At 36.9% G+C, this 11,288-nt stretch overlaps 2 protein-coding genes across 2 annotated transcripts in view; both read left to right on the plus strand.

Annotated features, from left to right (window-relative positions):
- LOC128994267 (dynein axonemal heavy chain 10) overlaps nucleotides 1-5,147 on the plus strand; it is a 116,076-nt gene extending 110,929 nt beyond the window's left edge. Inside the window, exons 79-84 of the mRNA XM_054418681.1 lie at nucleotides 814-834; nucleotides 1,572-1,783; nucleotides 2,076-2,243; nucleotides 3,410-3,589; nucleotides 4,276-4,422; nucleotides 4,950-5,147. Coding sequence (XP_054274656.1) covers nucleotides 814-834; nucleotides 1,572-1,783; nucleotides 2,076-2,243; nucleotides 3,410-3,589; nucleotides 4,276-4,422; nucleotides 4,950-5,096 — 875 coding nt within the window. The 3' untranslated portion in view covers nucleotides 5,097-5,147. The remainder of the gene's footprint in view (nucleotides 1-813; nucleotides 835-1,571; nucleotides 1,784-2,075; nucleotides 2,244-3,409; nucleotides 3,590-4,275; nucleotides 4,423-4,949) is intronic.
- Nucleotides 5,148-6,103: 956 nt separating this feature from the next.
- On the plus strand, nucleotides 6,104-10,947 carry LOC128996027 (uncharacterized). The gene is made up of 5 exons (XM_054421145.1): nucleotides 6,104-6,297; nucleotides 7,556-7,681; nucleotides 8,356-8,471; nucleotides 9,255-9,425; nucleotides 10,719-10,947. Exons 1-5 carry the CDS (start codon nucleotides 6,153-6,155, stop codon nucleotides 10,884-10,886), a joined length of 726 nt encoding a protein of 241 aa, XP_054277120.1. The 5' UTR covers nucleotides 6,104-6,152; the 3' UTR covers nucleotides 10,887-10,947.
- The last annotated feature ends 341 nt before the right edge of the window (nucleotides 10,948-11,288 follow it).

An 11,288-nucleotide genomic window follows, 5' to 3' on the forward strand; every position in this document is an offset into this window, starting at 1 on the left:
TGTGTGTATGTTTGTGTGTGTGTGTGTGTGTTGCTCAATCACGCATAAACTACTGGACGGATTGGGCTGAAATTTGGCATGATGATAGCTCACATTCCCGATTAACATTAAAGCATATTCTTATCTCAAAAACCCTTTCGGGCTCCGCCCCAGTGGCTCTGTAGTTCCCCATGTTAATCTTATGATTTTTCATATTTAAAAGGAATCAATGAATCTTAACAGCTGTTTCAATTAAACAAGTTGGTTCTGTTCTATGATGTTCAATAGCATAAAAGTTACAAGGATTACCAACAGGGTGCAGCACTATTATTTTTTTTTATTTATGACAACAGCTAATTTGCAACCAAAAGGTGAGTGAGCGTAGCGAACGAACTTCAACCTGGAGGCGAGTTAGCGTAGCGAACGAGCTAACCTGAAGGCAAGTGAGCGCAGCGAACGAGCTCCAACCTAAAGGTGAGTGAGCGTAGCGAACGAACTTCAACCAGGACGTGAATGAGCCATGCGAATGCTTATGAAGTTAAACGGGGCGAAGCCCGCGGGTACAGCTAGTATATAATACATGGAAGGTATATGCTTGTGTACTGGTGCAATTTAATGTTTTTTTATTCTTAGATTAAAGTTTTACTTTTGACTGGATAACATTTTGACAGTACAACACTGATTATTTATATTTATTGTTTTATAATAACTCTTTTAGGACGAGTGAAAAACTCTAGCAATCTGTAAATCATTCAATCATATTGAATATATTTGTTTTTCCTTATAATTCTATAACTGTGCATTTTCCCCGTATTAATGTGGTACATGTTTTAGCTGCTCTGGGAAGGAATAATGGTTGGTATATATATGGTTTAATTCAAATTTCTTGTATTTGTGCCACTAACATTGGATATTCAAATTTGAATTGCACTTCAAATCCAACTTTTTCTTAGCCAACAAATTTTTTATTTGTATTGCACAGTAAAACATTTGAACATCAAGTGGTGCACTTTGAACAATGGTTAAATGTATTTCTTTTAAACAATAACTAACTGTGTTGCACTATACAATAATTAGTTGTAAAGCACTGTGCATTAATTGTGTAACTTGTGTAGTTTATGATAGGCCTAGCTGTAAATTGCTCCTAGTGTAGTATAACTAGGAATTGAGTTAATAGCTAATGATATTATTTGTGACCGGTTTTGATAAAATTTTCCTACCTCAGAAACATACTCGGAAGAGGTTAAAAATCGTCCAGAGTGGCTGGCCTCATGTTTAGAGCGCAGGACTTCTTATTTGGGGGATCAAGTTTGAATCTTGTCAATTGCCAGTGGCAATTGTGGTTTGCAAATCACCTTTAGCTGTTAATCCACCTATGCAGAAATCCGTTAAATTGTTGGGGAGGATGTACACATTTTAACATAACAATGCTAAGAATTGAAATTAGTTGCATTTGTTAAGTACATGATTAAATTTAAACCCAAGCTAAAATTTCATAATACATGCTTAAAATAGACTGTGGAGATAGAGAGTTTTAACTGATAGTAAAAATAATTTAACATCTTTACCAGTGATTACTGCAAATTCTGTAGGTACTACTGAGGGAGGTGTGAGCAGAGAGGAGGTGATTGACTCAGTGGCCAGTGACATTCTACGTAAGCTGCCACCAGTGTACGACTTGAGCAGAGTGAGGAAGAACTTTGAGATGAACATCACTCCCACCATCATAGTGCTGCTGCAGGAACTGGAGAGGTTTAACTTGCTCATCAACAAGATGCAGTTCACTCTCTCACAACTCAGGAAGGTTTGTTGACATGTAATAATTATTAGATTTTCCACGAGGAATGAAAATAATGTCACTTTCATGAGTTTTTCCTTATCACCTACTCAAATGACAAAGTGACATATTTATAAATGGATGCTTGTTTTAAGCTAGATATAAACCAGGGAGAGTACAGCTCAGAGCTGTAGCTAACCATGGGGTAAACCTATTGAATTAATTTTTTTATGCCAATAAGCCATTTTAGGTTCTGTTTTCAGGCCTCTGTTATTTTCACTCTTGTATTATTTTCACTCTTTGTATTGTTGGTCTGCAGGCACTAGCTGGAGAGATTGGGATGGACACAGTGTTGGACAATGTCTCTGTGTCTCTGTTCAATGGCCACTTGCCACAGGAGTGGCGCAAACTGGCACCAGCCACGTGCAAGAGTCTGGGTGGCTGGATGGAACACTTCCAACGCAGAGTGCAACAGTACAATACCTGGGTAGGTGCAGGATCTGCTTCATTTATTAGTGTTAATTTGTGAACAATACTAAATTATGCTTATTGATTAGAGTCAAAGAATCCTTATGTACAATTTGGTTAATTGAGCATCCTTTAGAAAGGTTTTTGGTGAGAAATGCTTCCAACAGCAATACCATTCCTTAGGAGTGAATATCACATCTAAAGTACAGTTAAAATGTCATTTAACAGGAATAAAGATTTTTTCGCTACACTACTGTGAAATTACTTGTTTTCGTTGGATATTTATCACCTGCAAAAATTGGTCATTACATTGTTTACTGCAAAAGTAACGTTTACTTACTATCTTTTATGGATTTGGCCAACACAAACGAACAAAGATTGGTTATTCTTTTGTCAACTGTTTCAATTTTCAACAACCAAAACTGTACAACCGAAAGTAAATATAAACTGCAGGCATAACCTAAAAAATGCTATGAGTTTTGTAATGTTCCTTAAATATAATAAAGAAATATCCAATGTCTATCCATCGATGTCGTAAAATACAGGACTGTGACATTGCCTAACCATAGAGGTTATCGACGTCGTAATATACACTATACAGTACTGTGACATTGCCTAACCATAAAGGTTATCAACGTCGTAATATACACTATACAGTACTGTGACATTGCCTAACCATAAAGGTTATCGACGTCATAATATACAGTACTGTGAGATTGACAAAGTATACCGACCGACCGTTCGATTTAGGTTAATAGGTTAAAAGATGTAACAGATTAGTCGTCTGTTATTTTTGCCGTGTAAAAAGTAATTACGTAACTTTTCATTGCAAAGAGTAGTCATTTATGGTTAGTGTAATATTTATTTTTAAATGGTTCCTATTCCATTCTTGCTTTTTTAATCCTCATAAGCCCATTTGTAATTATTTTTGGGACTCAAGATTAGATTTTTTTAGGATTCGGATTTGAAATTCCTGCATTCGACCATCAACTAATTACGTGCCTCGAGGTTGATATAACTTTTTTCTAAAACCTAAGTAAACATTGACTGTTCTTGTGATAATATACTAAATGGAAGTTATGTGTACTTTACAGAATGAATTCAAAAATGAAGTTCATGAATATACAGTAAGCCTACTTGTCATCTAATGATACATACACTGACAGTGACTTGTGTCTGTGACAGGCTCAACGTCGTGACCCACTGGTGATGTGGATGTCAGGGCTACATGTACCAGAGTCCTACCTCACAGCTCTGGTACAGACAGCATGTCGCAAGATGGGCTGGCCCCTGGACAGGTCTACCCTCTACACCAGTGTCACTTCCTTCACCCACGAGGATCAAGTCGAAGCTAGGCCAGAGATGGTAATATCTTCTCTTATTTTGACCAATAATTATTGGACCAGTTGTTTTCTTGCTCAATTCTAGGATATTTTCAGATTGGGTCGGGTCAACAGTTAACAGTGAGGGGTCGGTTCAGGCTGGAAAATGTTTTTGGGCGAAGCTCATTGTCGGGTCAAGCCAAGTGTTAATTTTGCAAAAAGCATCTGTGAAGATGGACTATCAAAAAATTACTATTAAACCTGTGACCGTGAGTGATTTTGATAGTTTTTGCTGCCACCCCGCCATTGTGGGAGATGATATGATGATGTCATCGATACGAGGGAAGATGTTCACTACTTGTCGTGACCGCAAAGATGGTCACGATTTTAAGAAAATAATGGGGCAGATAATGTAAAATACTTTATAACCTGATTATAGCCTAATATTAAGATTTCGAAAGCAACCCAATTTTCTCTATTATCGAGATCCAAGGCCAAAATGTTTGACCTGACCAGAGAGAAAGTAAAATTTTTGGCTTGCAGACCCCGACCTTGAGAAAAGGTGAATAGGGAAACTGGAAATTTGTAAGGGACCACTTGAGTCTTTTAACAAAATTTGACAGTTATGACAGACAGGGGAATGTTTCCTGGGTTCCACTCCACTTTTTTGGTGGCTAAATGTCCTGTTATCGAGCCTGTGTTTGTGATGTAAGTGTTGTATTGTGGCAGGGCTGCTATGTGTGCGGTCTATACCTGGAGGGTGCCAGGTGGGATGTGGCCAACAACTGCTTAGCCAGATCACTACCCAAGGTGTTGGTAGAGGAACTGCCAGTCTTGTACATCATCCCTGTCGAGGCTCACAGGGCCAAGCTGCAGGTATGGTATACATTTACTTTGTAGTTTGTAGGCACATACTTTGAAAATTTATCTTGATTTCATTTACACTTACTTGTACCTACTTACTCTTACGCCTTAAGTCAGGTGATCTTGGCAGCCAGCGCATCAAAGGACTGTCTTTATTTCCACAGCGTCTGGTGGAGTCTGAGGACAGCCCAATCTCTACCGGGTACTAAAACATCCAGTTGTCCTGAATTGCCTAACCCAATGACCTATGCAGTTTCAATGAGGAGTCTCATATTCCTAAATTTGGTCCAAAAGTTCCACTGAACACTAACAATAGCATTCGTACAAGCAAATTCTAAAATACAAGATACATTTTCCAGTTTTGTAGTAGCCATTTTTTGACAGGCTTGTGGTACTGGTGTTCAACCAAGCAACTGAGACAAAACTTAACCTTGTCAAAACAAACTTATAAATACACTCTTTCTAACCGTTTAGTTTTTGTAAAATTTTTGAATAACCCTGTAGGCCTATTATGTATTAAAATATCCCTTTTTTGCCAGAACACACTGAGAACGCCAGTGTACACGACGTCCCAGCGACGCAATGCTATGGGTGTGGGTCTGGTGTTTGAAGCTGACCTGAGCACCACTGAACATTCTAGTCTTTGGATACTACAAGGCGTCTGTCTAGTCCTCAACACTGACTGAACTTCTAGACACTAAACCACTATTTTGTTATTTGTTATTTTTATATTTTGTGATACAATAAAATAATTCTTTTATGGATTTGTTGACAAATTATCTGTTTTCCTTGACCAATTAGTACACTAGGGGCCACGAGAGTCTGCAGTTGGCGGCAGCCAATAGCAAGACTGGACTTGTGCGACGTTGTAACATCACCCGTTCACTAATTTTTGTCACTGATTAAAATATACTAAACAATATTTTCAAATCAGCTGGTATTACTTGATTTGGCAACACCGTACGGTCCGCATTGGCTACTTCGAAGTCACGTGGTAAATAGGCTCCTCTCTCAACTGCAGACTCTCATGGTCTGTGTACTGTAGTTAATGCAGGGTTTTCTTCTTATATGAGAATATCATTTATGACTTGAAAATTAAAGTTACTGATACAAATAGTTTTGTACTTCTCCCATTATGAATTGGAAATTTGCTTTCAAACTGTGTTTTCAACTAGTTTTGCCAACAGATCTTACAATAACATGGTAAATTTAGTTTTAGTGTGTCTTAAATTGTTTGAGTTTGTATTTACTTCCCATTCAAATTTAGCAAAAAGCAAAGACTGCAAGCAACATTTAGGTGATCTCTATATACAACACAATGAATTTCATGGAGGCTCTGTGATATACTGCAACTAAATTTTATGGGAGTTAAGTTAATACTGTGCAAGAGCACAAGCTTTTGGTAGGCCATTAGACCACTGAGCTCTCACATACTTATTCTGTATTTACATCTTTTTAAATTTGAAATAATTGAAACAGGATAGCATCTAACAACAATTTCCTGCAATACTTTTTTCAGGAACAAAGATACAGTGAATGAGAGGAGCCTAAAATTAAAACATAAAGAGATCCTATAAGGATCAAAATGCTGTTTTGCTACAAATATAATAAGAGGGAATAAAGATCAAATCCTATTTCTCCTACAAATATCAAAATTGTAGTCTCCATAGTAATCACAATTGTGGACCTTTTATCTAAATTTTTTGTGTAATTCCTCCTTTGAGGAGCGGAAGTTGGAGCCAATGAGATGGTTCCTACAACATAGAATGGCTCAGTTCAGTCCCAAGCAGACAAGAATGCTGTCTCCGTGCAAGAAGACCTCGTATGAAACGGAGAATGTGAGAGTGTACTGGATGCCGAGGGAGATCAGTCAATCACATGAGCAAGGTGGGTTGTCATAGAAACCTCTGTTTGTTTTAATAGGCCACTTTTGGTTTCAGTAAGGCAAACATCAAATGAGGTGTGATGTGCCAAGGCGTATGAAAGATGTGCAACATAAAAATAAATTGTATTTAATCACTAAAACTTAACACATAAATTGATTGATTTCTGCAAGTAGTAGATAATCTTAAAGCTTTAGATACCAGTTGCCTACCATAATATAAAATAAAAAATACCTTCAACTAAGTAGCCCGAGTAAATAAGGTACCTTAAGAATTTGGTGAATTTTTATTAGAATTATTTATTGTGTCTTCAGATAAGTGATATCTGTTCTCAACTGCAACTTGCCTGGTTAGGTGGTTTGGGATCACAAAAAAATATACTCCTGACGAATTATGGGTACTTATGGAAATATCTTCACCATAGTGGTGGAAGGGTCACTTGGGTGTTTGTTCTCCCTGTTTATTACACCTTCTGGGGTTTTATCCAGCAGCCTGAAATTCAATTCAAGATGGCAGATTATATGGATTAAAATATAGTTTGGGATTGAACACGCCTCTATTGTACAAGCTCTCAACATTATAAAACTATTTTATTCCAATGATTGTGTGCTTTTTTTGCTCTTAACATATCAGAGCTTGCAATGGATGGAGAAAAATTAATTTATTTAGAAGTTTAAATCCCATGTTAAAAAGGCCAATTTACGGATTTTCAAAATTATTTTGTAAACACTTAAAGAAACAATTACAAAGTTGCAGTTCATCCTGTGCATAGTTTGGATCTTCGTGAATATTTTCAAGTTTATTTAAACATCGATAAACACTTTAATAATGCCACAAGGTTCTTTTTTGCGGGACCATGTATGTTTATACGGTATCCAGCCGGCAGGTGGAACCCTCTTAGGAGTGTGAATTTACACTCTGCACCAAACAATAATTGAATAACTACTTAATATAATATAATAACTATTTGAATAATTGAATAAACTGTGAATGCTGTAAGCCAATTATGAGTGGAGGACAGTTGTTTCCCAAGCCCCATGACCCTTATGGTTTTCAAAGTATTTTCTGTAATCCATTAGGACTTTAAAAAAAACTTGGTGCAGTCCCTCAGCGAGAGAGGAGTGAGTGTTGTGCTCAATGGGGAATCATTGACTTCGTGTAACAAGTCAAAGACTCTTGGCGTTGTGCTTGATAGCAGCCCCATGGAAAGATTTGCTTAATGCTGTAGACAAACAATACAAATATCCAGCTGAATGTTACAGAGAGCAAGGCTTGTACACTTATCACGATCCTGGTCATCTACAAGTGCCAGAAAGCTCGAATCATCTTCACTCAACCTACACCCACCTCTGACTTCATAGACATTTTCTCCAACTGCATCAAACAAGGTAAAAGCAATCTGTATGAAATCTGTCATTAACACATTCACTACCAGGTCTCACAAAGCCCCTTATAGAGTAGTGTGGCAGCTAGTAGGCAACATGTTTAAAATTGATTTGTCTTTTCGATCAATAATCTATTGTTTTAAAAGTATCAGTCCACTGTATTGGTTTTATTCCAATTTTTAAGTCGTAAGCAATTTATAGGTTGTTAGGGAAATTTTTCACCCTCTAATTCCAATCGTCCAAATAGAGGAAATTTCTCTGGCAGAATTTACAAGAGCCTGAATGGACAATCCTCTTGCTCAGGAATTTGTCCTGAAGTGCATTGACGTAACGCCTTAGGTACTGAAAAAGGGAAATATTTCTCAGCTATAGAATTCTGTAGCCATGGTAAAAAAAGATCAGGTTACCTGGTTCAAGCCTTTTTTGTAGACAATGTAGTGAGAAAGAGCCTACATAAGAGTGAGAATATGCCTATCTCATAAAGCCATTTTTAAGACTGGGGTTTTGACAGACTGGGAATCTATGACAAGAAGTGCAAAATAGGTTATTTTAGCAATATAGGAACTACCAGGTTTAACATCTTGGCACTCAAAGCAAAAGAGTATATTATTCAAGATCAGAAGAGTTATTACTTACATAGATTGACCATTTATACACAAACTCGTTCTGTTAAACAGGAAACAACTTGTATGACAAACTAAGAGAAGCTGGAGTGTTGAGGGTCAAATATTTGAACATTCCAGAAGCTCTTGAAGCTGTCAGAAGAGAAACAAATGCGACAGTTGTGGAGTGGGTAAATGAATATTGTCTAATTTTATTGTACAAATGGACTTTAATGTGATAATTTGCTTATTACATAATAAAACATTAGTTACCCAATGACACAATTAGAAACTACAGTAACGTATTTAGGCTCTGTTCCGGGAATGTCAGGATTTTAAATGAAAATGCTGTAGTCAGTTATATATGTTCATTCTACTGTAACTGATAATCTCTACCTTTGCTTGTTAGCATCTGCACAGGTCCCTATTTGGTCAATCACAAGGAGTAGTCGTAAGTCTGCCATCATATCTACTAAAATATTGTTCTTAGGGTAGTAAACTTATTGTTGGTTCCTTGGGTACCATAAAAAATTAAAATTAACTAATACCAGTTATTTTACAATCATTATAAATGATTTAGAAAATTCATGGTCACGAGAATTCAAGAATCATGCATAATCCAAGGTTTTCATGGTCAGTGGTAACCGTCATATCAAATTAATAATAACAAAAATCTTTAATATTTTTTCACCTTATTTTATTTTTTTAAGTTTTTGACAGCCTCCAGCATCTTTTACCTTGCATTTGGGTGTCCACATGGGCCTGTGCAAGGAACATATCCAGCAAAGCAAGGGGTGAGCCGGTACAGTACAAAGGTGAACTTTACTGACAAAACGTAATGGCAAGTACACAAGATTCAAACCTACGACAACGCTGCTTAGTTCCCAAGTCTGTGGTGCTACTAACTGAGCCCCCGATTCACCAAATCAAAGGCCCTCTGCTTTAACTAACAGATAAATTTTTGTCTATTGCAGAAAAGTTTGTATTTAGAAGATGACATGATCAAAACATTGCATTACAACATAGAAAACCAACTGAAACAATGGCGCTTTAGTCGACTAAAGAATGAGAAGTCAAACCTGAATATTGTCATTTTAGCAAATCTAAGAGCTGTAGTGCTTATTTTGAACTTAGTCTCTGGAATCGTAAGTAATTATAAAAATGAAAAGTGTTTTATATATATTAACACGTTCGCTACTGAGCGTCACATATGTGCGACGCCGCGGTCATTGCCACAGACCGAGGTATACATTTGAATCTTACACACAGACCGGCTGTCACTTGGATAACAGTACACACAGACCACGGGCGAAAACCTGTAAAACAGTGATCATTTACATTGTAATACGCTACAATCGTGTTTGTAAATAATCTATTCTTGTTTTTTTGTATTATTAATAACCTTTTGTAATGTCGCATATTTGAGACGCCCGGTCTACAGCGAAGACAATAGTGAAAATTAACATAGTTTTCTTGAAATAGACCAAACGTCGCATATATGCGACAGTTCATTTTTTGTGTTTTGAGGTGAAAGTAAGTAAAATAAAAAACATATTGATCAAGAACAGTTTATAACTGAACAAATATAAACGCTGCATAGGATAATGCAGCATACATACAGTGATGCAGAAAAGTAAAGACCAGTTTTTCCAACTATCATTATGACGTCGACGTCACCAATCATCATATCCACAGACCAAGCGACACAGTTTTGCGTCAGACATCTCTTTAGACCACTGCAGGGAATTCAGTGCCTTCAAATAGACCGTTACAAAGATATAAGCATTTTAATAACATTAGAACCCCGACGCAAATATGCGACAGCAGTCTATTTTAATGTGACTAGCCGACGCATATATGCGACGGCAGTCTATGGGTGGAACCCGGCCCACGCATGTGCGTCGCTGGTCCACGTGAATGAAAAATTTCGTACTATTGCAGTAGCGAACGTGTTAAGAACTTAAATATTATGTAGGTTATAAAGTACAGTAAATACTTAATTGGCTGTCTCTTCTTCAACTAACTATAAATCTTGTCAACCAAAATGATCCTGGTCCTAAAGGTGATGGATAATAGAGGTTCCACCTCCTATGGTAAAGTTGAACACTGAAGTAAAAATAACGGATTTTTCTGAAATATTGCATAGCTGACACATACACTAAATGGGTTTTTACTAACTGTCATGCAGTTCCAGAAGTAACAATAGTGTTACATGTTTCGCTGAGATGCCATCTGATCTGAAGTGTCTGACGATGGTATCTCGCCAAAACATGTAACACTATTGTTACTTTGGAACTGCATGACAGGTAATAAAACCCATTTAGTCATTATTGAAGTTAAGGGGCTACCACAATGAATTTTGACACATACAACGTTGCCTAGGCAAATGCCCTTTGTATCAGCTGATATGTTGTAGTTACCATATGTGATGTTTGCAGGTGACACTTGCTGATTCCCATGGTCACAGTCCATATGGATCTGTAATAGCCCAAGCCTCCATCAGCAAGTTAGGCAACCTGTGTAAGTGGTACGCCTACCAGTTGACTAAAGACACCGGGCCAGTCTCCTGCTATGAGCTCAGCTTTCTGGTCTGTCTGAGAACTTGAATATAAACATGGAGCAACAGAATAAATCATTTTTATAACTACCTTAACATGATAAAGTCAGACACACTTTAATTTTGGCTAACTATTTAATTTTGGCTACTACAGTAGGTACTAAAAAGTTTGTATATTGTTTATATTAGTTTGAGGACCTAGAGTAATGTCCAAAAATATGATTCTACTTTTCAATCATTATTACTAAAATAAAGTTTGGATGAGGGCTTCCACGTTGTATGTTTGGATTAGTTTGAGAGCAACTTTTAGACTGACTGTTAATGAAAGTTAAATTAATTTAAGTAAGCTTCAGTAAACCTTTGACTGTTCTGAATGTAAGCTAATTATGATGATAAAAAGGAGGACCATCACAAACAACAAATGTCTGATTAAAATTAAGCTTTATAACAA

This window comes from Macrosteles quadrilineatus, unplaced genomic scaffold (genome assembly GCF_028750875.1).
Source record: "Macrosteles quadrilineatus isolate MER2022 unplaced genomic scaffold, UCM_ALF_1.0 Scaffold_5__1_contigs__length_97177068, whole genome shotgun sequence".
Lineage (NCBI taxonomy): Eukaryota > Metazoa > Arthropoda > Insecta > Hemiptera > Cicadellidae > Macrosteles > Macrosteles quadrilineatus.